The sequence below is a fragment of the Malania oleifera genome, chromosome 9 (assembly GCF_029873635.1).
Source record: "Malania oleifera isolate guangnan ecotype guangnan chromosome 9, ASM2987363v1, whole genome shotgun sequence".
NCBI classification, from domain to species: Eukaryota; Viridiplantae; Streptophyta; class Magnoliopsida; order Santalales; family Ximeniaceae; genus Malania; species Malania oleifera.
The window spans coordinates 90248544-90276509 of NC_080425.1; the positions used below are offsets into that span (position 1 = coordinate 90248544).

Here is a 27966-nt window from a genome sequence, read left to right on the forward strand (position 1 = left end):
ACCTAAGGGGACAGATCGTCCACCTAAAATACAAAAAAAAAATAATAATATATAAATAAATGAATAAATAAATAAAACAAAAATTAACCAAGAAAGCCCCTTTCAAACCCTTTTTCCGTCATAATCCTAGCACTTCAGGTTTGCTAACTCCCTCTGACCATTCTACACTTTTTTTTAATCCCCACCAAAGCACACACTTCATTTCCTCCCGTATCACACATCTTTAAATCCATTATATACATTCATGTAGGTAGAATTCCATCCTTGCATTGCAGTTTATTAACCAATCATCTTCAAAAATAGAAACATCCTCCCATCCTTCCAACGTGGATGGACATACACATAATAAATCCCCCAGTACATCAAATGAATCAGAAACATATCCATATTGTTCCCAAGTCTCATCCAAAAGCAACCCCCCATCACAATCAAGCTCACTAAGGTCTTTACTATCATTATCTCAAAGGTTTCCCCATTTCTTAATCTCCTTTCCATTGCTAGCCCCATCACTAGATATACCCTTACTTCCTATAATGTATGTCTTCCACAAAACTTGAATCTCCTCTGTTTTTTTATCTGAAACACGGAGAGTACGCAATTTGGAGGACAAGGAGTCCTCCCCAACCAGCTATAAAAGCTGAAGAACAATAAACGGTGGAGAAAACACCAATATAGGAAAATACATTACAAGAAAACCATACAAGAGTCCTGCCTTCCAATCTCTAGCAAGGTCAGACAGCAGAAGACCCCTAAGAAACCCAAGGAGTGCACCCACAAGGAGGCTAGGAAAGTCTTTGGCACTGTCCCACCAGAGAGCTCTCTCTCCTCTTCATATAACTTCCTCATTTCTTCACTCATCAGAGCAGCCTCCCGATGAACGTAAACATTAGTACCCTTAGATTTATCAGGCTTGAAACCTGAGACATCAGGTTTCTTCCTCAAATGAACATCTCTCTATTATTCTCAGCCACACCAGCTTCGAGTCCCTCTGCAAACCCAGAATCATCAACCAATCTGGCACTTTCATTTTTATCATCTTTGCCACCACGAACCTGTTTCGAAACCAAGCTAACAGTGTCCTAGCTTTGCCCCGAATCCTGATCTGTTCCATGCATGTTTTGACAGCTGGAGAAAGGCTTTGAACTTTGTTAAAACAGATGGTTGAAGTCCCCTTCCCAGTACTCTACTCCTGAGTATTAATGCTAGGAAATTGTCCTGCCCATTAACAGGGTCCAACAGGGAAGTGGCCCATTCATCCTTTTCCTCATAATGGGCCTGTTTAAAAACATGGCCCATCTGCAAAAGACCCAGATGAGAAGAGCCATCATTTGAATCCAAAGAAAGGTCTGGAATATTATTACTGAAATTATGGAACTGTTCAGTTAAGTGACCCAACTTAGTTAAAAGAGATACTGCTTTCAATGATCTGGCCCAAATCCAAAACAACGACCAAACAACCTGGTCCAAATTTCTTAGCCTCTTTTTCTCCAAGCACAACCCTAACCGCCTCTGCTAGTATCGTAGCATCCTCCGGAACACTAGATACCTTCAAAGTGTGAATATTCATCACTGATCGAGCCACCATGGATTCAACTTGTGAGATCTCACCCCACACTGAAGGTACAGGTTTTCTTTTCATGCACCTCACCTTGCTTTTCTTGGCCAAATTCAACTTGCGCAAGCTTCTTCTTCACCTTTCTTCCCATCCATCACCACTTGACTCCAGGATCCGGGCACTGAAGGGCTTGTATCACTGCCTCCTCCAGATTCCTAGCAAAACTCCTTAGCTAATTCGCAGAAATAGTTTGTGAAGCTTCGCCACCCAATCCCCCATTTCCACCAGCAGAATTATTATTTTTTTGGATAAGGAAGCTTTATTGAAAAGGAATCAAGGGGATGCCAGCATGTGGTACAATGAATCAAGCCCCAAGAAGGATGTCACACAAATGAAAAATTACACTATAGTCATTAACAACAGTCCCAATATGCCAGCTATTGACTGCAGTAAACCAGTGTTCTTTGCTGTTTGGGATTGCTGAGGTTGAATTTTTAAACATTCACCTATTCCTCTCTTTCTAAACAGACCAGAAAATTGCAACAGGAATAAGGGATATAGCCTTCCTCTTCTCCTTTGTTGCCTGAATCCCTTCCCAATCCCAGAGTTCCCCTCCCACAGAGTTAGCGGTCTGATAAAGAGACAATGCTATGTTCCAGAGATTCCTTATCCAAATGCAATGGAGGATATGCTTTACAGATTCTGCATCAGCCATGCAAAGGGAACATCTGTTGGTGACTGACAGCCCCCTTCTTTGTAGATCCCCCCAGCAGAAATAAACACTGGAAAATTCTTACCTCTCCACCCCAGACCTAACTACAGAATCCAGAGACTTCCCCACGCTTGTCCACTTAATTGACAGCCAGTAATGCAGATTACCCATATGAACACCTGCCTCTTTCAATAATCTTACCCACCCTTTACAAGAAATTTTCTCAAACACAAACAGAAAAGGAGTGTCCCCCACCTCACCAATCTCAGGTTGAAGGCATTTCCTTCAATCTGAATCTATCACTTTAGCATCACCTGCTACTATTGAAGCCATAGTAGTATTCATGAGAGAGAGAGAGAGAGAGAGAACCACTATCGTGGACTACGGAAATATAAACTTTGATTTTGGACTCCAAGAGAATGAATGGGATGCCAATGTTAGTTTTAACGCTAGTCATGGGAGTCCTTGGGAAGTTTATTTCTCAGATTTCACACGTACTCCATCCTTGGGTAAGATTCCATGTCAGCAGTGGAAGAGAGTTCATTTTGGGAGATTTGTGGATCAATACAGTTAGTTTTAACGCTAGTCATGGGAGTCCTTGGGAAGTTTATTTCTCAGATTTCACACGTACTCCATCCTTGGGTAAGATTCCATGTCAGCAGTGGAAGAGAGTTCATTTTGGGAGATTTGTGGATCAATACAGAACATTTCAGTATAGTGTTTCCTCACATTTAGTCTTCCAGATCATCATGGTGCTCGAGTTTCAAATTTTTGGATCCTGAGGGGGATTATCTCTAGGGATATCTTTTTCAGGAGGAATTTGAGTGAAAGGCAGCGAGTGTCATAGGCCCAATACCCAAAAACATAAGGATTTTTTTATAGGCTCTTACAATGTTTGGAAGATAAGCAAACTAATTTCAGAAATCTAAATAAACTAAAAAAATGCTAGTTTCCTAAATAATAATACCCTAGAATCTTGAAGATATGATGATCCTAAAAAAATATCCTAAATTAAAGAAACAAAAATACAATAAAGTTAGAAGAGTTATATAGCTCATGTTTGCACATTGCTTCATTCTCCCTACTCAAAAAGAATTCAACCTCAAAAATTTTAAAATCCAAAGGATGAGGAACACAGGTCTTGACCATGCTTGAGGGAGGCCAATGTAAATTATGTAATGTGCCAGCTTCAAATTCGAAATAGGATTATATGAGTGAACAGGTTGTGGAGGCACAACTGACAAATTTACTTCAGATGATGAAATAAACTGAGTGATAATCCGGTTGCAATTTTGCGGCAATAATTATTTCTTCCACTGACCCTTCTCAATCTCAATAGCAGCTTCCTCAACTACCTCAGCAAGTTGAGGCTTTAGCTGCCAATGCAGTGATTCTGCAATTTTAATAGCTATACCTCTGCTACCTCTTTTCACATGGACACAAATGAATCCTTTTCTTTTGATTCATAATTATGCTTGAAGATAGACATAAGGGCATGAAGCATAGAATCAAGCTTGTTCATCCTAGCATCAATCTTGGCCAATGCAGGGGTAAAGGTAACGACCTTTTTTTTTTAAGCCTGCTGGCTGACAGGTTCAGTCTGGTTTGACTCAACCAGTTCTATTGAACTGGTTGGTCTGAAACTTTTTTGAACCCCTTTTCTTCATATGGGAAGGTGGGGGAGATGGTTCATCTTTAAGCGAGAGAGAGGTAGGGTTTCTGTACCTCATATTTCCACAAATAGAAATAGGATTCAAGTGAACGGAGGCTAGGGTTTTAACAAGCTGTGAGTGTGGCTGCATCAACGGGCAGCAACAGATTATTGACAATCTCCGGGGAGATGAATGGCTGGTGAAGGAAGCTGTATGCAAAAATGTACACTTTTGCTCCAGCAAGCATATGGGTCTATGAAAATGCCCAAAAAAATCCTCCCTGGCAACAAAGACACAGTGGACCGCTTTAGTGAAGGATGAAAATTCTTAATCTCCTGATTCAGTCACAAATACTCCTGTGATGATAAAGGAAGTAGATGGCTGCAGCAGCACTATATTTGGAACCACTTCTTCATTCTTCATGGAAGCACAGGTTTATTTCTATGCACCTGCAAGTTCAGTCTTCGTTGCAGCACTCCTGCTTTTTTTCCAACTGCTGGGAATGAGAAATGGTCAAATGGTAGATTTAGAGAGGGGCTGGCACGGTGATTAAGATGGCAGCAAAGATGGTTTCAGTGTAGGGCAATTAAGTTGAAACTACAAGCCCTACAAGTTTAAGAGAAAACTTGCAGACAACCGTATCAAAACTGAGTTGTGGCAATTTGATTTGAAATTGTTAACTGTGTCAAATAACACTAACAATTGTGCCGGATCAGAGTTTGCTCTGATATCAGTTGACCAACATCCAACAACTTAGGTATTATTTAGAATCATTTCTGTTTTTGTTTCTGTACAATCAAGAAACAGGTTATGACAATGCCTTTATTTACATTGATAGTTTTCAATTTTTGTTCTCAGTTCTCAGTTGTCTTCAAAAAATTTGAAAGCCATATTTTATGATTTTCAGTTCACAATTTTTAATTATAATTAAAATAAAAAGAGCGTGTTAATTTAAAATATAATTAAAATAAAAATATCCACAAAATTCCTCAAATTTTGAAGAAAATATAAAATATGTTCAAAAAAACATTTTTATTATTTTTCAAAGTAAAATAAAATTGTTCTTGTAGTACTAAAATCTAAAAAGTGAGTTTTGAAATATAATAAAGTAAATTAACTATAGTAATTTCTATTTTTAATATAACTTTTTAATTCATATATTTTGCATTTTATTATTTTAACAATATTATTCATTGCTATTTGTTTCAAGGACAAAAATGACCATTTGTTGACCAAACAAGTTGCCGTTTTTGGTTTTGTTTTTGTTTCAAGTTTTTGTTTACATAATCTTCTACAGCAATAACAAACCGCCCTCAAATTCTCAATTCTAATCCCCTAAAACTAAATACAGAAGGGCCTAGTTATGGGCTTACAATGCTTTGATGATAAGCAAACTAATTTAAGAAACCTACGTAAATTAAATGCTAGTTTCCTCAATAATAATACCCTAAGATCTTGCTTCCTAAACAATAATATCCTAAAATCTTGAAGATATGACCCTTATAAAAGTATCTTAAATAAAAGAAACGAGAATAGAACAAAATTTAGGAAAAGTATGCACGCTGCAGCACTAGAGAGTTGGCCCAACTCTTGCAGGTGATAGATTCCTTCATTCTGTCTTCTAGAGGTTGGATTGAGGGAGTTTTCTTGCAAATATTTTTTGGTCATTTAACTGGTGATGCTAATGGTTCCCATTTTCCTTTATACTCCTTTCTATGGTGATGAGAAATATCAAGAGGTCAAGTATGAGACGGATTAAGCAATTTGAAGAAAAATAATTTCTTGTTTTCTTACTCCATCCTTCTTGATAAGTGTCAGAATATCAATGAACATTATTTATGCTTGTTGTCTAGCTAGAAAAACCTCTATAGTGGCATTTATTAAACTCAGGAGTACAGACCATATTGGTATCTGAGACCAAATATTTTGTTAAAAAATAAAATTCGTAGCATAACAGAAAATTATAACAAAATAACACCAACCATGGCTTCAGATGGTGAATCTTTGTCATTCTTTCCAGGGGCCTACAAACAAATAAGAGTTTAGTCAAACATCCAATACATAGAGAAAAAAAATGTAACACCCAAAAAATTAAATCATAACAATTTGGATTTCTTTTTCCCATTCAGCTCCATTTAAGGATAATATATAACAAATGAATGTATAACTTAATTTTTTTATAAAAGATAATATTTACAATTTAGTTTTATTGTAATTTTTTTAATAAAATCACCAAAAAGAATCGAAATTAAGCGCGCGAAAGTTCTTTTTTTGTCCACGTTCATATATAAGCAAGGTATGTAAATGATATTTATTTAAGTCTTCAAAAGAAACTCAAAGTAAACCCATATTTTCTTTTTTGCGTCAATGAGGCACGTAAGTGAGCGAGCATGAATTGCTATCAATTCTATCATAAATATGGGTTTACTTTGTGTTTCTTTTGAAAACTTAAATAAAACTAAATGCTTCTTTTGGGTTTACTTTGTGTTATTTTGTGCTCGCTCACTTATTTAAGTGAGCAAGCATAAATTGCTATCAATTCTATCATAAAATGAAGGTTTTTAGGGCTGCAGATACCATTTTCTATCATAAATACCCAATACAAGGCTAGAACAGAATTTTCAGAACATCAAGTAAGCATAGACCACTGATGTAGAATGGGAAGCAGGTTATTGGAAGAACCATCTTTGACCAGATTGGAGGCCAAACTCAAAGAATAGGGTCCAAGGATTGTTGTGTCCTAAGCACAAATGTGTTTAGTTTAATTTTTAGTTGGGCATGTGTATGGGGGTTTCTTTCTCAATAGATGTGTTTTTTGCAGTTCAATTGTAATTTTCTTGTATTTTTATCTTCCCTATATACTAGTGTGTTGAAAATGAAATCATTTGAGGCAGTTTGTGAATTTGAAATTGAGAAGTTGCGTGTGTTTCCTCTCTCTCTTTTCTCTCTTCCTCCTTTCTCCTCTCCCCACCTCACACCCACCCCCCCCCCCCCCCCCCCACCCGCCCCCAACCCCAACAACCCAAAGTATCTCCATTTTTCCTTCTCTACCTTTTTTACACTAAATCACCCCACACAACCTTTCACACTACTGCTATTCTTCAGTCAACAGTACATATGCTCAGAGTCCAAGGGAGTATGATTGGTGTCCTGTGCTTATTGAACCAGTATTCTCCTACATTTTCCAAGAAATGGCAAACACCAGACCACACGGAATAACATTTTAAAAAGTATTTAGCACTGAAGTTGGGCACAGTGGAATAGAATTAATAGTAGAACACCATTCAGTCATAGTATTCCTTTCGGACAAAAGGGTCCAGAAGAGAACAAGGACTGCATCTCCATGAGGCCAACCCTTTCTCACTTCTCCAAAAGCCTCAGCAACGCACCATGAAGAAAGAATCAACCTTCCAGGGGAGCACCACAGCCTCATAAAAAAACAACTGAAAATGGGTGGACCCAAAGCTGCTTAGCTGCCCGACAGTGAAGGAACAAATGGTCAGCAGCTTCATTTGACTCAAAGCACATGAAACACATATCCAACTAATAGCTTTATTAGGTCTACTCATGTAACGCCCCAACCCTCTAGGTGGGCCCGGAGTGCTACTATACATACATAACATACCTGTCTCTGCTAACCTACATATACAACCTGCCCTATTAAGGACATACAGGTGTTTCATACTGAGAATCATATTCATGCACAGCGGAAAACATAAACATTCATATCTTCTAATAGACTTACCAGAGTTTCTAACTGTATCCTTATTACATACATCCATACATACTAAAAACATAATCTGTCATTACATTCCCAAAAAGACAATCTGGCTAAAAACCAGTACTTAAACAAAACTTACGTAAACTAATAACAACACTACGCTCCACAGTCCCTTTAGAAGTCTAGGACCAGTTTCCTGAAACAAATTTTGTATATTGGGGTGAGACACTTCTCAGTAAGGTGGATCATATTACATCAGTGTGTGACAACATGAGTTTATTCCAGTAGAAAGTTGTTACACATTTAAAACATTCTCGAACTGTACTATAGGAGATATATATATAATTCCTGCAATAGATAATTCGGCACATTACAAGTGAGAGTTCCCGAGATTAGGGTAGGGTACAGGCCCTTAGGCTTAAACAATCCCTCCGCCCGGTACTCAAACCTGTGACTTTGCCTAGTTTAGTTTTTAAATCATGTATATGTATATTGAACTCATCCCGACTTTGAAACATCATAACTAAGTCATCTACTGCCTTCATGGCAAGGGTTGTGCAATAAGCTCTAATCTAGCCCTGTTCGTGCAAGCATTGTCGGCAACATGTCACTTTAGTCCTATTTGGCCATCACCACCTTGGTCCATAAGTCGACCAGTGGCCCTTCGTACCAATTGACTATCTAGATACCCACACTGAAAACATATGTGTGGTTGCACTGTATCTCTCTGTTCTACCAATGGTACCGTGCTCTGCTAATAATAAGCTTATCTGAAGCTTTCTTAATAACAAGCTTTCTACGGCGGTTCCAACATCATATATATAATTTATAATAAAAGCATTTAAACAGTTCCAGTATTTTTCACAAACTCATTCATTCTTTCTTTCATACATTCTTTCTTCCATTCATTCTGTGATATAAACCGGCACACACACTCTCGGTTTAACCCTTACATACATAGCGCTCGGTATCTAACCGACATCTCTTTTCTACATTTCCTGATAATCATTTGGAACTCCAGTTCCCATATTTCATAAACATACTTTTCATTTCAATACATTCCTATATCATATCATGTGCCACACTCATTTGGTTAAGTATTCAATACATAGTAAAATGGTTCGTAAAATATCATTTAAACTGCAAACAAGGGTTTCAATCATCTCCTACTTACAGTTTAATGCAAATAAAGGAGTTTTGAGAAGTTTGGAGATCATACACCAAAACCGTAAAGCTGAAAAATCTACACTTTTACCTGGTAAAATTTTCCAAATAAATAGTCATATCGTACGTATAAACATAAGCTACAATTCTATCGGTTTAGTTTTCTAAAATAACTGATGAAAACAAATCCCCTTACCTATTTCCTGAAAAACAGCCCAAGACGCTCGAAAATCGAACCCTAGCTTTTTCCCAAGTTCAAGAATCCGCTCCGCTAGACTTGTAGATATTCACTCCCTGATCCTCATGGTAACTTCCAATCGTTGAAACGGGCAACAATCGGCGAAAAATCGATGAGAGAGAGAGAGTGGGGGGGAGTTCTAAAGAGAGAGAGAGAGAGTTATATATATAAAAAAATACATAACTTAGCTCTTAAGTAACTAAAATATCTCCTCCAAGATATTTATATATAAATATCAAAAAATATCTAAAATTATCTCCTCCAAGATATTTATTATTATATTTTATTTTCCGGGTTCGGGTTCCTACAATCTCCCCTCCTTATAAGAATTTCGTCCTCGAAATTTGCTAACCATTTCCTAACCCATCATCTTATCTGATACTATTCTGACCCTAAGAAGAGTCAACAGCTACCCACATAACATCCCCGTCCCAAATTTATTACCTACCTCACTTATGTCGGAGGAATACCGTGGTTACAACATAATGTCTCGGGAGTTAACAATACCGTACATAAAACTCCCATAGACCATCTATACATAAACTCATACACAACTAATATACTTACCTTACCTGACATGCATATAACTAACTCTTACCTGATCAACCAAACCGGTCTGTCTAATCCTGATCATCACTGAAAAGTTGTGGGTACTTCTGGCGTATTTCTGTTTCTAGTTCCCACGAAGCCTCCTCGACACATGATTACGCCACAGTACCCTCACTAATGGTATTTCCCTCGTACGTAGCTTCCGTACCTTCTGATCTAGAATTTGGACTGGTACCTCCTCGTAAGTCAAAACATCCCCCAACTCCAAGGGTTCATAGATGATCACGTGCGTAGGATCTGATACATACTTCCTCAGCATTGATACATGAAAAATGTTATGAACTCTAGACAATGTTGGGGGTAACACCACTCGATAAGCCACTGGACCAATCCTTTCTAGGATCTCAAAAGGCCCAATGTACTGAAGACTCAACTTGCCTTTCTTTCCGAACCTCATCACTCCCTTCATTGGAGCAATCCTCAAGAATATCTATCTCCAATTTCGAACTTCGGCACTCGTCAGCGAGTATCTGCATAACTCTTCTGCCGACTCTGTGCTGCCCTGATCCTCTTCCTAATCAGCTCGACCTTTGAAGAGGTCTGCTGAATCAGTTCCGATCTTAAAATCTGCCACTCGCCTACTTCGTCCCAATACAACAGAGATCGACACCGACGACCATACAATGCCTCATATGGTGCCATCTCTATACTGGCCCGGTAGCTATTATTATACGCAAACTCCACGAGCAATAGGTGTCGAATCCAACTGTCCCCAAAATCCAACACGCAGGCCCGCAACATATCCTCTAAAGTTTGAATAGTCCTCTCGGATTGTCCATCCGTTTGAGGGTGAAATGATGTACTGAATGTGAGTTGCGATCCTAAGGCATCCTGCAAACTCTTCCAGAAACGAGAGGTAAAACGTGGGTCTCGATCTGAAACGATAGAAATTGGGATGCCGTGGAGACTTACTATCTCCTGCACATATAGCTCTGTCAGCCTATTCAGAGAATAGCTGACTCTAATGGGAATAAAATGCGCAGTCTTCGTCAGCCGATCTACTACAACCCATATAGCATTATGTCCATGTACCGCCGCAGGTAACCCCGATACAAAATCCATCAAGATATGCTCCCACTTCCACTTGGGAATGTCAAGTGGCTAAAGAGGTCCTGCTAGCCTCTAGTGCTCTGCTTTAACCTGCTGACATATCAGGCACTGTTCTACGAAACGGGTAATCTCTTTTTTCATGTTAAACACGCAGAAAGATTCCCTTAGATCCCTGTACATCTTCGTACTTCCTGGACATATGGTGTAGAGCGAACGATGTGCCTCCTCTAGAATGACCCACTTAATCTTGGCGTCATTCGACACGCAAATCCTGCTGTGAAATCTCAAATTCCCATCACCTGAGATACTGAAATCCGGCTTCAAACCCTCCTGAACCCCTTCCATAACCTCTACCAGTTCTGCATCTTCCTTGTGAGCAACTTTGATTCTCTCCTGCAAAGTTGGCTGAAAAACTAAACTAGGAATGAACGCCCATGGATCCTTGCCCACCAACTCCACTCCCATCCTCTCTAGATCCATCATGATCTGATGTTGTACCACAACTGTTAAAACCGACATACTTACTGACTTCCAACTCAATGCATCAGCTACCACATTAGTTTTTCTTGGGTGGTAATTAATGGTGTAGTCATAGTCTTTAATAAACTCAAACCCTCTGTGTTGCCTCATATTCAACTCCTTCAGGGAGAAGAAGTATTCTTCTCGTACTCCTTGAGTTGACGAGAAACATAAGTGATAACCTTTCCCCGTTGCATCAAGACACACCCAAGTCCCTTCTGGAATACGTCACTATAAATCACATAACCATCATTTCCTGACGTAATGGTCAATACTGGAGCAGTAACCAGTCGCTGCTTCAGCTCGTGAAAACTCTGCTCGCACTCATCAGTCCACTCAAATCTACTATTCTTCCTCGTAAGTTGCGTCAAGAGACCTGATAGTTTAGAAAAGCCCTCGACGAACCGATGATAATACCCGGCCAAACCCAAGAAACTCCAAACCTCATACACATTACTTGGCCTCGCCCAATCGACTACCGCCTCTACCTTACTTGGGTCCACTGCTATTCCTTCCTTAAACACTACATGCCCTAGAAATGCTACCTGTTCTAGCCAGAACTCGCATTTCTTCAATTTAGCGAATAACTTCTTCTCCCTGAGTACCTAAAGAACCAATCTCATATGAGTCTCATGCTCTACTAGACTCTATTAATAGACCAGAATGTCATCGATAAACACCATCACGAACCTATCTAGGTACTCGTGGAACACCCTGTTCATCAAGTCCATGTATGCAGAAGGTGCATTCGTCAAGCCGAACGGCATAACCAAAAATTCATAATGGCCATACTGGGTTCGAAAGGTTGTTTTCAATACATCCTTTGACTTCTCCTTCAAATGGTGATACACGGATCGTAAATCGATCTTAGAGAAGATCTGTGTGCTCTGTAGCTAGTCAAATAGATCATCAATTCTGGGTAACAGGTATTTATTCTTTAATGTCACCTTGTTAATCTCTCTGTAGTCGATGCACATCCTCATCGACTCATCATTCTTCTTTACAAAAAATACCGGTGCTCCCTAGGGTGAAACACTCGGTCGGATGTATCCCTTATCTAGTAGCTCCTGTAGCTACTCCTTCAATTCCCTCAATTTTGCTAGAGTCATACAGTACGGAGCTTTCGATATTGGTGTCATGCCTAAAGTCAACTCTATAACGAACTCCACCTCACGATCTAGAGGTAATCACAGCAAGTCCTCTAGAAACACGTCTGAGAACTCACTCACTACGGGGATCTCCTCCAACTTAAGTTCTTCTTTCGGCGCTTCTTTCACACACGCTAGGTGCCCCTGGCATCCTTGCCGAAGTAACCTCCTAACCTGAATAGCTGAAAGGATCTGTGGTGCGGAACGCACACAAAACCCTACGAACTTGAATTCCTGCTCCCTAGGAAGCCTGGATACTACCTCCCTCCTATGGCAATTGATGCTGGCATGATTGACTGATAGTCAATCCATCCCCAAAATGATATTGAAGTCATGCATATCAAACACAATCAGATTGACTGATAATACTCTACCCTGAAACTATACTGGGAAACTACGTATCACTTTACTACATACGACTACTGACCCGGACGGTGTAGTCACTGCTAACTCATAATCTAACTGTTGTACCTCTAACCCATATAGTTTGATGAACCCCCGAGAGATAAAGGAATGCGTTGCTCCTGAATCAAATAATATGACAACTTTATTTAAAAGCATGTAAATATTACCTACTACCACGTCTTCGGCGTTCTCTGCATCACCTTAAGTTAGGGAATACACCCTTGCCTGGGGTGTACCCTGCCGATAACCACCACACGGCGCCTGCGTACCTCCTCTATATGGCTGTTGTGTGGGAGCGTTGTTTCTCGGCATGTTACAATCTTTCATCAGATGCCTTGACTTACCACACCAAAAGCAAACCCCCAAACCCCACAAACACTTCCCTGAGTGCCCCTTACCACACGTAGGACAAACAGGAGAAGATGTGGTACTCTAAAATGGCCTTCGCCACCTCCATATTTCTTCCAAGTGCCCTGCCTTGCCCCTGAATAAGAACAGGGAGGTGCTGGCCTCTTCTTTGGGATCTGCACCTCTGCATCCTCCTGCAGACTCTCCTCTGCTACAGTGGCTTTATCCACTAAGGTAGCAAAGTCCCAAATCTGCAGGATCGCTATCTGCTTCCAAATCTCCTTTTTCAGACCCCTCTCAAATTTCCAGGCCTTCATTGCCTCGTCCGGAATCATAAATGGAGCAAAGCGTGCCAACTCTTGGAACTTGGAAGCATACTGTTGGACTAACAACTGCCCCGGCGTCAAGATCATAAATTCCTCCATCTTCGCGCTCCTGACGGTGGTCGGGAAGTACCGCTCAAAGAATAACTCTCTGAAATGGCCCTAAGTCATCAGTACTGGTATTGGCCGATGCTCCTCCAGCACCTTTACTAATTCCCACCATCTCTCTGGCTCGCCTGTCAACTTGAACGTTGCAAAGGCCACTCTCTGCTTCTCCGTGCAGTTCAAGACATCTAGGATCTTCTCGATCTCCCGAATCCAATTTTCTGCTCAAATCGAGTCTACATTTCCTACGAAGGCAGGAGGCTTCAGTCGAATGAACTGATCTATAGAACATCCCAACTCAGCCGTGGGACGGTCCTGCCCCCTCGAAGTTCGGACAACCTCAGCCATAAGCTGGTAAGCAAAGTCCCGCAAGACTACAGTGGAGTCACTGCCGGCCTCATGGCCAGCCCCCTCACTGCTACCACCTCCAACGTTGGCAGTATTATCCCTAGACTCCATCCTAAAGAAGCAATTGCGAAAAATTGTTTAGAAACTTCATACCCTACATATCGGCTACTACTGTAATACTAAAACTCATTTCCATGAATTAACATCCTACTAATGACATACTCTGCTAACTTGACCCTCTCATTCTAACTCACTTTCCACCCCTCCACTCGGAAACAAAACTGTCAATAGATTGCCGTGATTTTCTGAACCGTCGACTGATCTAGAAAAACACAGAAGTCTGTCAATGGATTTCTGTCCCCAAGTCTACGAAGCAAAACTCGAAAGTCTAATTCTCATCCTATACTCTGGTAAAGTCTAGTCTACAAAACCTAGCAACCTAAGCTCTGAACATTTCCATAACCAGGCAATGTGAATCTCATCACACTTCCGGCTAGTTAAGGCTTTGAAAACAATTGTAACGCCCCGACCCTCTAGGTGGGCCCAGAGTGCTACTATACATACATAACATACCTGTCTCTGCTAACATACATATACAACCTGCCCTGTTAGGGACATACGGGTGTTTCATACTGAGAATCATATTCATGCACAACAGAAAACATAAACATTCATATCTTCTAATAGACTTACCTGAGTTTCTAACTGTATCCTTACATACATCCATACATACTAAAAACATAATCTGTCATTGCATTCCCAAAAAGACAACCTGGCTAAAAACCAATACTTATACAAAACTTACGTAAACTAATAACAACACTACGCTCCAAAGTCCCTTTAGAAGTTTAGGACCGGTTTCCTGAAACAAATTTTGTCTATTGGGATGAGACACTTCTCAATAAGGTGGATCATATTACATCAATGTGTGACAACATGAGTTTATTCCAGTAGAAAGTTGTTACACATTTAAAACATGCTCAAACTGTACTATAGGAGATATATATATAATTCCTGCAATAGATAATTCGGCTCATTAGAAGTGAGAGTTCTCGAGGTTGGGTTAGGGTAGGGTATAGGCCCATAAACTATACAATCCCTCCGCTCGGTACTCAAACCTGCGACTTTACCCAGTTTAGTTTTTAAATCATGTATATGCATATTGAACTCATCCCAGCTTTGAAACATCATAACTAAGCCATCTATTGCCCCCATGGCAAGGGTTGTGCAATAATAAAGCTCTGATCTAGCCCTATTCGTACAAGCATTGTCAGGCAACATGTCTCTCCAGTCCGATTTGGCCATCACCACCTTGGTCCATAAGTCGACCAGTGGCCCTTCGTACCAATCGACTATCTAGATACCCACACTGAAAACATATGTGTGGTTGCACTGTATCTCTCTGTTCTACCAATGGTACCGTGCTCTGCTAATAATAAGCTTATCTGAAGCTTTCTTAATAACAAGCTTTCTACGGCGGTTCCAACATCATATATATAATTTATAATAAAAGCATTTAAACAGTTCCAGTATTTTTCACAAACTCATTCATTCTTTCTTTCATACATTCTTTCTTCCATTCATTCTGTGGTATAAACTGGCACACACACTCTCGGTTTAACCCTCACATACATAGCGCTCGGTATCTAACCGACATCTCTTTTCTACATTTCCTGATAATCATTTGGAACTCCAGTTCCCATATTTCATAAACATACTTTTCATTTCAATACATTCCTATATCATATCATGTGCCACACTCATTTGGTTAAGTATTCAATACATAGAAAAATGGCTCGTAAAATATCATTTAAACTGCAAACAAGGGTTTCAATCATCTCCTACTTTAAGTTTAATACAAATAAAGGAGTTTTGAGAAGTTTGGAGATCATACACCAAAACCGTAAAACTAAAAAACCGACACTTTTACCCGGTAAATTTTTCCAAATAAGAAGTCATATCGTACGTATAAACATAAGCTACAGTTCTACCGGTTTAGTTTTCTAAAGTAACTGATGAAAACAAATCCCCTTACCTATTTCCTAAAAAACAACCCGAGACGCTTGAAAACCGAACCCTGGCTTTTTCCCAAGTTCGAGAATTCGGTCCGCTAGACTTGTAGATATTCACTCCCTGATTCTCGTGGTAACTTCCAATCATTGAAACGGGCAACGATCGGCGAAAGATCGATGAGAGAGAGAGAGTGGGCGTGGGTTCTAGAGAGAGAGAGAGAGAGAGAGTTATATATATAAAAAAATACATAACTTAGCTCTTAAGTAAGTAAAATATCTCTTCCAAGATATTTATATATAAATATCTAAAAAATATCTAAAAATATCTCCTCCAAGATATTTTTTTTTTTTATTTTATTTTCCGGGTTCGGGTTCTTACAACTCATTTGCAACAAATCATTGGTATTGTCACTAAAGGATAGAGTCCACATGAAAGCTCTCATTTTGAAAGGAATCTTTGCCTTCCAGATGAAATTATTCAAGGGAAAGGAAAAGGATTTCATCAGCTAACGAGCTAAGGAAAGAAGTTTTTGTGGAGAAAGAACTAGAGTCCCCTATCCAAATCATCAAGTCATCTCTCACTTGTCTTTTTTTATTTGGGGTGGGGAAGGGGGTATATCCAGCACCCAACAAAATAGTGAAGTCAACAACCTCTCTCTTGTTGAGACTTATGAAAATAGCCCACCCCCAAAAACAGGAGTAGACATCAATAATTGGGGAGTTATTGAATCTGAACAGTCTAAAGAGACAAGGGACTAGAGACTCCAACGAACCTCTTCCACCCAAGTATCTTCCCAAATCTGAATGGAATTTCCATTTCCAATGTGGAAGTGAGTAACGGGGTAGAAAAAGTAGGCAATCTAAGAAATGAAATATCAAAATATTTTTGTAAGAAGCATTGCCACTTAATCTGGTATCCCACCATTCCAATACAAACCTTATTTGCTTCTTATTACCATTTTCCAAAGGGAGCCAACCTCCAAAGGGAACTTCCAAAGCCTTTTTCCAACTAAAGAGATGTTTCTAGACACCCCATTCCCAAGGCCCAAACCCCTTAGGTCTACTAATCCAATCCTTGCTCACAAGATGGTATCTCTTACTCTCCCCAACTCCTAACCACAAGAAATCCCTCATAATCATCAGGCTTCCCTACCCTCACTAGAATTTGGAAGGAGACCGGGAAAAAAATAAAATAAAATAAAATAAAATAATAATAATAATAATAATAATAATAATTATTATTATTATTATTATAATTATAAAAGAATGTTGTAAAGACCAACATCAATAAGGGTGATGCAACCTACTAACCATAGTGAGCACTGCCTTCAACAGGAAGACCTAGGTCACTCCAAGATGGTGTGACCAACTAAGTCAGCCAAGGCAACTAACTCGAAACTACCTACATTAAAACCCATCACCCCGCTTTTGTACATGTTGATCTTAAGGCCCGAGATACCCCCAAAGATTTTTAGTAAAGTAAGAATCTTACAAAATTTCACAACAATTTTTGAGAAAGAGAAGTGTCGTCAATGAATAGGAGATGGGAGACAACTAGTTGACCCCCTCCCTGCCAACCTTGAGGCTCCAGATGACATTAAGATCCTAAGCATGGTTTATCATCCTATTCAACACATCCACAACAAAGGTAAACAGAAATTGAGAGAGGGTCGGTCCCCTTGTCTCAACCCTCATGAGGCTTAAAACTACTCCCTAGGTAGGTCATTCACAACAACTGACATGATCAGCATGAAGAGGCTCCCCCAAGTTCACTTTCTCCAAACCGCACCAAAACCCATTTTACCCAATATCGAATCTAGAAAGCTCTAGCTAACCATGTCGTACGCATTTTCAAAGCCTAATTTAAGCAAAATTCCCCTCCTTCCCCTCCTACTTAGACCCTCCAACCTCCATCACTTCATTAGCAACCAAGACAACACCAAGAATTTGTCTATCCTTAATAAAGGCAGACTGTTCTGGAGTCGTTCACCCTAACACCCCCAAAAGCCTCTTAGATAATACCTTGGCGAGGATTTTGTAGAGACTAGTAACAAGATTGTACAGCCCTTCACCTTCTTTGAAAGCTCCTTCTTAGAGGCGAGCAATAAAAGGGGTATTCACATTCTTCCCCACCACCCTATTTTTGTGGAACTCACGAAAGGCCATAAATTCCTCTTGAAATACCTCCTAGCTATCTAGAAGAAACCCATGGCGAAGTCATCAGGACATGGGGCCTCATCTCAATTCATTTCAAAAAATGCCAGCTTAATCTCCTCAATGGCAAAACGGCTTCCCTAACTATCTAGCAAGGCTCCAATTGATACCTTCAATCATCAATCTATTCATGCAACTCTCATACGCTCCTAAGAAACCCATAATACCCCCTCAATTTTTTTTAGTCTTGTACCAACTTCCTGAATCTAATTCCAATTTTTTTTATCACATTCTTCCTCCTGCTCCAATTGGTCACCTTGTGAAACAGTATTGCAATTCCCTTCTTCACCCACTTCATCCTAGATTATATATCCAACTAATACCTTCCTGAAAAAGGATCACAACCAAATCATTACAAAGGTTCTCCCTCCTAGCACCATCCTCTTCATTAGTCAAGTCACACCCCCTCCACCTAACCAAGCATCTCGATCTCATTTAGAAATCGATTTTGTTTTCTCTTTCAAATCACCAAAAATATTCTTATTCTAAAGTTCAATATGCTTAATACAAACTTCAGCTTCCTTATGAAAGATGCCTCAACCACGTATTCTCAAAAAAGAATGGGAGAATACCCCAAAAATGGGATTGACATAATAAAGACAAGGCAATGCGAGAAAAAGTGAGTGAACATTCAGTTCAAGAAGGTGTCTTCCCATTCATTCGTAAACAAAAAGCAGTCAATACAAGAAGAGGAGGTCTAGTCTCCCGAGGATACCTAGGTGAAGTGACCCTTAGCCAGCAGTAATCCTTAAGCCTATAGTCCCTTAAGATGGAACCAAAGGTCTTTATTGTCACCCTAGAACCCCTCATCCTCTCCCTGCCACATCGGATGGTACTGAAATTCACAACCACCACCCAACGCAAATATCAAAGGCCAAATGGTGTAGCCAACTCCCCAAAGAAATCAATCCAAAAATGAGAGTGGGTCCATAAACAAATGTGAACTAGCATTCTCGACATCCCTTCACCCATGATCTTAAATTTTCACTAAATTGTTGAAATTTTCATCAAAATTTCCGATTTTCGTCACCCTTGAAATCGAAATGGCAGCCGATTTCTGTCTAGTATAATTCCCCCAAAATTTTTCAACGAATCATAAAAAATTTATCAAAATCTCAATAATTTAGGAAAACTTGTTGAAATTTTAACAATAGGATGAAATTTCCTAAGAATTCAAATGAGAGATTCAGGAATGAAGTGAAATTTCTCTCTTAATTTTTTTTTTATTGAAACAGAGATTATTACGAGGGCTTTTAGAATTATGTGAAAAAATAAACTTCCAACATTTTATTTAACCATTAATGCCGAAATTATCATTATTTGTATAATAAATAATTTCTCATTGATTTACGAATTTCATTTGTATTAATTGAATATATTTAATGCACATTATCTTAAAAATATGTCTGATACACATATTATATTACAACTTTTCCACCTCATACACAACATAGACGTATTTAAGTTGTAATATATTAGTCCTAGAACTTACATTATTATAAACCATTTCCGAAGTTTCATAAAAGAATTCCATGGTTTACTACCGATTTCCATTATTTTTTCAAATCGAAATCGACATTGACATAGAAATTTAAATCTGTGTCGAAATTTCCGTACTTTTGGAACTTCAAAATTTGAGTCGAAATCAAAATTTAAGACCTTGTCTTCACCTCAAGCAGCACAGAGAAAGAAATGAGACTTACAACATAACTACCACCCTAATATTGCAAAAATAATTGTTAAAGCCTAGCATATATATTGTTGGCCCAAAACCTAATAGCTTAAGCTTTTAGGTAAAGAGGTGATCTAACATGGTATAGAGTAGGTTACTAGGAGGTCTTGGGTTCTAGTCTCATTGTCCAATTCAATGTATGGTGTTTAAAAAGATCATTATATTCCCTGAATGGATTTTATTTATCATTTGTTTTCTCTCACGTGCTATCAAATAGCATGTGTAGGGCATTAAAGCCTAATATACATTGTTGGCCACAACCTAATAGCTTAAGCTTTTAGTTAGAATGGTAATCAAACAATAATAATTTGGTCTCCAAAAGCTCCTGAGGGTGGGAAGAATGCCCATTCTCTAAGCTTGAACTCCCAAATACTTCTCACGAGGGAAGCCTCCACTATTACAGTCTTAGATTCTTAAATGAACACAATATTGGGAGAAACTCAATTGCTTAACTCTCTCAGCACTTCTCGTTTCCTAATGTTTCCTTTTTTGGATATTTCAAGAAAGAATCTTCATTGATGAGGAGGCAATCCTACCTAACTCTTTGTTCAACTTGGAGTATCTTCTGCACCCCCCCCCCCCCTTCCCTCCCTCAAAAAAAAAAAATTTAACCACTTCCCTTCCTCTCATCTAGTAGGAGGTCCACTGAATGTGAGTCCCCAAATTTAGTTAACACCTTTGGAACAATGGTGTATTAAGTGTAAAATTGGAATACTTCGGGATGGGAAGAATACATGGGTTAGCCACATTAATTGAAGAATTCCTCAAAATATCATTCCCATGATTACACACTGGGCTATCTATAGTGGAAGCAAGAATCAAGCTTGAGATTTTCAAATGAGAAGCACAGGGTGAAGAGATTGAAGTGTTCTGGCTTGGTTCCTCCATAATCAAAACTTCATTGGAACTTCGGATACCCCTGACAGCTTGAATACCCTAAATGACTTGATTTGGAGCCTTTAAGTTTGATTCCACCCCTTCCTTCCATTGAGTCACTCAAACCATCTTTAAGAGAAGGCCCATCTTCTATAGTCTGAATATTTGTGATCTCTTCTGATTCTCACAGGTGCTCAATCAACAAGTCTTTGCCATCAGGGCCATGAGAATTAGGGAAACACTCTCATTGTTGTCAAGATCAGTAGGAGCACAATCACTGCCATCAACTTTAACCACTTGGTTTTTTTTATTTGCTCCCTAACCCAGACTTTTCACCTACCAACTTTGTTCTCATTTCGTCACACGCCTTTCTATGGAGAGTGGTTGCCTGTTGAGTTATGTTCCTATGTGTTCAACAGCTTGCTCCTCCTCTTTATCGTCTTCTGCCTCCATCTTGTCCCATTAGATGATCTGGGCTAGCAAAAGCCTGCCCTAGATGAAGACGCATAATCCTGCAAGCATTTCTGCATTACACCTCTACCAGCATTAGTGTGGGCCTACTTCCCCACAAGCCAATTCTGCCTCCCTTCTCCTTTATTAAAAGCTACTCATTGCCAAGCCAGATATTCTATAAGCTACCCCCTGGGTGGTTTCAACACTGGGCGAAAAGTTTGGGCTTTTAATTTTTGGTGACACTTACGGCACACTACCTTGGCTTTTGTCAAAGGGAGGTTTATTCAAATTCTTTCCCTGTAAAAAACTTCTTTTCACTCTTTCCATAAAAGAAATGCTGGTTGAACTTTCCTTTCCTGTAAAAATTCCTACCGAAGCACTCGTTGCTATAGTTTATCCATTTCCTCCATTTTAGCAAGGTGGAGCTTGCATTCTCGCAACTGAAGGTGTTGGTTTATGGGGCTTGTTGCTGCTGCCTGCCTGCAGGGCAAATGTTATAGGATCCAGAATCCAGGCAACGTAAGAACTTGTTCAAGTTGCTTCGAGTTGGTAATTCCTCCAAAACTGCCACCAAGATTTTCTTCCATCCCATTGCGTCCTTTCCATCAGGTACTCACACCATTTGAATTGCACCTTGGTTAGGATCTTCTCCGGCGACCAATAGTGTTTGCTCTCAGTTGGAGCATGAAAAAGTGAATCAGCGCGCAAAAGATTTTTACCCAAGGGTTTGCTGTATTTGAGACAGGGAAAAGCCTAAACTCCTCAACTGCTAGCATCCTTCCTTCTTCGGAAGCAAAATGGAAAAGTAACAACAATTGGCCCTCTCCATAATGACTCTCCTTTCCTTGGTGAAGCATTTTTTGTTGATGAATAGAGTCACAGTGAAAATATAAAGGTAAGCTTTGGCTTGGGTTGGTGGGCCAAAGAAAACAGCAATGTGTGATTTTGAGTTAGGATTGTTGGTGGAGGAATTAGGTCTTGCCAAGACAGGTTTTGAAGTTTATTTTGAAGTGGTTGGTGAGCGAACAAAGGCAAACAAATTTGCAAGCATGATTGCAAGGAAGAAGATGGGTAAAAGGTTGGAGGAAAGATTCCTATGGGGGGCATGCGTAGGGTTTCATAGTCAAGAGTCACCTTCTAGAAGTAATGGCTGTCGACATCATCTATGATTTTTTATTTTTATTTTTTCATTTTGGTTTTTATGCCTACAGCATGACTTAGCCTGAGCTGAACAATTAAGAGAGATTCACAATCTCTAGCCCATGTGCTTCAGCTAAGGACCTTCCCCTTAGCCTGTCCATCCCACATATCTGTGGCACCAAACATGGACTAAAGAGAGCTTAGCTTAACCTAGTCACCTTTAGCCTGCAAAATGAATAGACCCTGAAAGAATTAAGAGAGTCTAATTCTCCAAAAGCAGCTGATTCCTTTACAATCATTCCTTTCATTGGCCCATAAATAAATCAACTAAAAATAAATAACCTAGAAATGATTGAATATTATTTTTTTCACATAGCCATTAGCATAAAAATCATATCAACACACAGAAGACGTATATGCTTACCTTTAGATAATTGAATAATATGAGGCATTGAACAAGAATATGGCGGCGAAAACTAGGATCTTTTAACTGTGTAAGAACATAACAAAAGAGAAGTAAATTAAAACAGACAAAATGATAGTAAAAACAGAAATTATCTTTTAAGTAGGATAATTTGACAACACTATCACTTACCTCTAAACCCATTAGCTTACTGCTAGTAAGATATTTTATACTGAAAGTTGCCGCCTCCTCTTCCAGATTATTAGCATTTCCCACTTCATCACTCAAAGGCTGTGCTTCGAAGGTATTCAGCACAACCTAAACATCTCACAGTTCAACAAACATTTCATGCAGATGGTGACTCAAAAAGAACTACCATTGCACAATAAGAAATGCACCAAAATGGACCTTTTTTTTTTTTGTGGGGAAGCAAACTTCTTGGCAAGAAAAAAGAAATACCATTAAACTGGATGTAAATTTCTGCCACTTGGTAGGAGCAAGAGTCATGGAAGCAGGGTTGCTGAAATGTTCCTGTAAACGCAGGGAGATAAATTTATTAAAAAATTAAATGAAGAGAAAAATAGAGACACCTGAAAAATAAAGGAATATAATATCAGAACATCTAACCTGTAAACTCCAAAAGGTCTTGTAAAAGTTGAAATCAATAGAGACACCTGAAAAATAAAGGAATATATTATAAAAGACTGCCAAGTGAGAAGTTTGTACAATAAATTGTGGGAATGCTAAATAACAACTGAAAGAGAAGAAATTTGAAGTATCTAATGGTACCATCAGGGGCATCTTTCTCATATTTTGTTTCATTCGATGTGTTGAAAACTCCTTTTATATTTACAGCTGTATACATCAATTATAAACCAAATTGACATGAATAATCAACAAAAATCAACAAAATCAATCAACAAGAATAAAATTTGCAGATTAATCAAATAAATACCTGAACGCTCAGATAGTGGAAAAAAATGAGCCAGAAACATGAGTATTCGTCCACAAAACACAACATCATTTGCCTGAAAAGTCAGTTTTTAAATTCAGTATTTCAATAAGTAAAAATAACAATGAATTTGACTGTATTCTTAATTTATTTTGAGGATTTCTTATCCTCATCAATGTCTATTCTTCTTTTCTACTTAATGAAATTCTTTTTCTGTCAAAAAATTAACTGAAAATAGCAATAATATTTCCCAAATACTGAAACATTAACATGTAGTCATATGCATAGATTAGTGATCGTGTCCATAAGTATTGTTGTCAGAAATTCAAAATGAAGATTTCAAAAATAATGCTTTTTTTCCTAAATAAGAGTATCGAGATGGGTGGATAATTCTTCAGACACAAAACAAAAGAAAAAAAAAAAAAAACAATCACTTTGTTATGTCAAAATACAATAGACACAAACTGCTCCAAGGAGGCCGATCAGAGTCGAATCCCAAGGTGTGCACCTTCAGTGAGAACAGTAGCTAGACACTACTAAGTATAAAAAAAAAACAGTTCAACTATTTATTGTTTATTCATCTGCTTGGCAAATATTCCATAGCATAGTTGGTGTGGATGGGGCTGCAACTCTTAATACCTTTAATGCCGGGGTTGTTTAAGAGGAGGGACAAAAAAAAGTCTGGCAGAATAATGCATTTTGCGAATAATTGAGTCATATAATTAGAGAGAAATGCAAGGCTTTTAAAGAAAAGGATAGGATCCTCGCACGTGGGATACAATCAAAATATGTTGTCTTGTCACTCTTCCCAGTCTTCTAACTATCAATGAATATATGAATGGTGCTCTGGTTTCCACTGTGTACAAAGAAGGATTCATGCAACTACAGTCAGTTTCCATTGGTTACTGGTCCATGCTAATCTAGCCCAACTGAGAAGTGGGTCATTCTAATAGAAGGATAGCTGCATCAGTATTTCTTAGATTTATTGCTTATTCACTCCATGTATTAATTATTTTTTGGGGAGGGGTTCTTGGATTCATTTATGGGAAGACCTGTGGATAGGAATGATGTCTTTTCCACATCTTATCCTAGCACTCTTCTGATTGAGCTCAGGGCAAGATAGTATGACTTCTTTTTTGTGGTCGATTAGGTTGGCCCTCTGGTTTCTTTGAACTTTCATTTCAGAAGATCCCTAAATTGTTGTTGTTATTGAAAAATTGTCATCTTCTTCAGCTAGGGATACTTAGTCTTGGGCTTTGGTTCATTTGGGGTATATTCTTGTAAATCTTTTTTCAAGTTTTTGACCCGTTCCAACTCTTGCTTTCCTCTATTTTCATGTACTTGGAAGGCCAAAGTCCCAAAAAGTTTAAGGCTTTCATTGGGCTGAATGTGCTTCATAGAAACAATACTAATAATGTGTTGCAAATTAGGAGACCTTTGAAGGCCTTACCTCTAGATGTTTGTGTGTTTTGTTATTTGAATTCTGAGTTGCCATATTTTTTTTAACACACTGCTTGTTCTTGGAGCATCTGGAATAATTTTTTTGGTGTATTGGGAGAAGCTTGGGTTTGACCAGTTACAGTAGATAGAATGTTGGCTATCTCTTTTGAGGGTTTCAAGAAGAAAGGATAGGGCTGCTCTGTGGAATTGTGGAATCTTTGCAGTGGTGTGGGGTTTATGGTTGGAGTGCAATGCATGATTTTTTCAGGGATAAAATTGAACAGGCAACTGGTTTGGGAGAAGATATATTATTTGGCTTCTTTATGGTGTGTTGGCTCTGGATGCTTAAAGGGAGTGAGCTTTTCAGAAATTCAGTGAGATTGGAGAGATTTTTTGTTTCGATATTTCAAAATAATTTTTTTTGTGGTGTTCTTAGTTTCTTTTTTTCTGAATTTTTTCCAGAATTTTGATGGGAGATGTCTTATTTTTCACTTTGTAAATTCTTCTCTTTCTAATGTAATTTCTTCTTTTGCTATCAAAAAAGAAAATGCTTGTTGGGATGCTTGATGCTACAGGAACCTTGAACACTCCTCTGAGGCAGTTACAGTGTTTTGTTCACCAATAGCTCAAAAAATGGCAGATGAGGGAAACATACTTTGGGATTTGGGAACTTCATCACAACACACACAACCTCAAGTATGGCAGAAAATCACAAATACACAGCACATAGTATACTTTTGTGATTTGTGGACTCCATCCCAACACACAACCTTCAACAACCGAAGCAAACCACAAACGCACAACAAACAAGATAAAATTACGAACTCAGAAAATACCGCTGTTTCAGGCCTCAATGAATTCAATAAACATTGACAAACAGCTTCAGATAGTGCCAAAAATTCATTCGCAGAATTCTGCTTATGAGCAACAAAAAAGGTGAGGTCTTTGGACAAAAAACCATCAGTAAAAAGTCAATAATATGTTTATAGAGGGACTCAAACAGTGTAGGATCAACTCAGGCCAAAATTATCCCTACAAAAAGCTTGGAGTGGGGTCAGCCCTGCCTGCCTTCGACTGGTGCATGAAGGCACATTGGAGAAGCTCCAACAATGGGATTTCAGTGGTGGCCAGATCAGCAATAACTGAGGATAGTTAAGATGGTTTTGCAAGATTAAAAAGGATTTTATGTTCCTAAACAGACAGGGTCGTCTGGGGAATTTCCAGTGACTGCAGTGGCTTCTGACAGCTGCTGACTGGTTTTTAGACCTATGGTAGCACTGGCAATTCTCCTACAATGGTAGACATGCAGTGGATTTAGGGTTTTAGGATTCGGTTTGACGGTGATATAAGTCTCAAAAACATACTCTAATACTATGTTGAATAATTGGGTAAATTGGACTGCATAGCCACAATGATAGGTCTCCACCACTATTTATAATATATATGCCAAATACAAATGACCATATTGCTCTGACTAACTAACACACTTCGCCACTCTTACTAATACAACAATAACACAGCAATAACTAATAACAGTACTAAAGATACTTCATGTTGGATGATATGCTTTTATTTATTATTATTGCCTTTCATTAATTTTAAGATAGGAATGATATGGTTGGATCACTAAAGGGTTAAATTAAGGAATTTTAATTATGCCTAACAATAATTATCAAAAAAAAAAAATTATGCCTAACAATAATTATGCAATTTTTTCTTTGCAATTATTATATAAAAAATATGACATGAGAAACACTTTCTATAAAAATAGGAAATGATTTTGATTTATGCAATTACCTCTAATTTTCACCAAACCGTTTTACTCTGGAGTCTGAGCAGTTTAGAGGATTAAAAGCAGAAGATTACATACAATCAGATTTTAGTTATCAAAAAGCAACTAGCACTGCAATTTGATCCCAAGAATATTTCGAGTTCACATCCAGAACAGGTTCATTCATTCTAATTTGAATTAAATGTTCAGGATACTTAACTTTAGCAAAAACACCTTAGGCCTGCCTTGCAAAGAAGCAGCACCTAGAGATAACAGGTCTGAATCCTATCTGCTCCACTGAAAACAATTGCATTTTCCAATGTAGCAAAAGGGCGTCTTCTCCCACTGCCTAACGACAAAATCATCAAACAAATTTGGAAAGAGCAACAATCCATAGAATGCTAACAAAAGTAATATGAGGGTGACAAAAAATCGTAGCGAACAACTTGGAGATTGGATGTTGGGTACAGGTGTGTTCACCTTTTCAGATAGCAATAGGAAGATCAACATCTTAAGAAACTGAGGAAACCAATGGCATAGCAGTAGAAGCTGGACAAGGCTCTCCTCCCTCAAGTCGATATGATGCATATGCATGCAAATTAGGATGATCCAGCTGGCAAGGACTCAAACTAAATGAGCATGCAGGAGGACAATGTAGAGATAAATAGATAATAAGCTAGAATCTAGAAGGCTAGGAAGAGGAAGAGACTCATCAAGGTCAGTAGGGCTCAAGGAATCAGAATAGCATGGTGTAGACTCAAAAGAAGGTAACATCATCAAAGACACAGAAAAAATATAAAGTAGGACTACAACATAATACCCCTTTTTTACGTTCGAGAGTAGCCGATAAAAATATATTTGATAGCATGAGGATCCAACTTATCCATACCTGGGCTTAATTGATGGACAAAGGACACACCCCCAAATATGCATGGAGGAAGTGAGAATATAGGAGCTTTCAAGAAGAGAATTGGATAGGGTATTTTACCACCGAGGACAGAGGAAGGTACTCTATTCATGAGAGCGCAAACAATAAGCATGTCATCAGGGCATTCCAGCATACAATAAGTTACAAG

General features: G+C 38.7%; 1 protein-coding gene across 1 annotated transcript in view; it reads right to left on the bottom strand.

The window, feature by feature from the left end:
• The window catches only part of LOC131163678 (THO complex subunit 1), a 69277-nt gene that overhangs the window by 15640 nt on the left and 25671 nt on the right, over window positions 1–27966 (bottom strand). Inside the window, exons 7-13 of the mRNA XM_058120336.1 lie at window positions 23683–23755; window positions 23517–23582; window positions 23355–23401; window positions 23187–23258; window positions 22920–23045; window positions 22749–22814; window positions 5902–5943 (exon numbers count right to left, since the gene is read on the bottom strand). Of these exons, the coding sequence (XP_057976319.1) occupies window positions 5902–5943; window positions 22749–22814; window positions 22920–23045; window positions 23187–23258; window positions 23355–23401; window positions 23517–23582; window positions 23683–23755 (492 nt within the window). The remainder of the gene's footprint in view (window positions 1–5901; window positions 5944–22748; window positions 22815–22919; window positions 23046–23186; window positions 23259–23354; window positions 23402–23516; window positions 23583–23682; window positions 23756–27966) is intronic.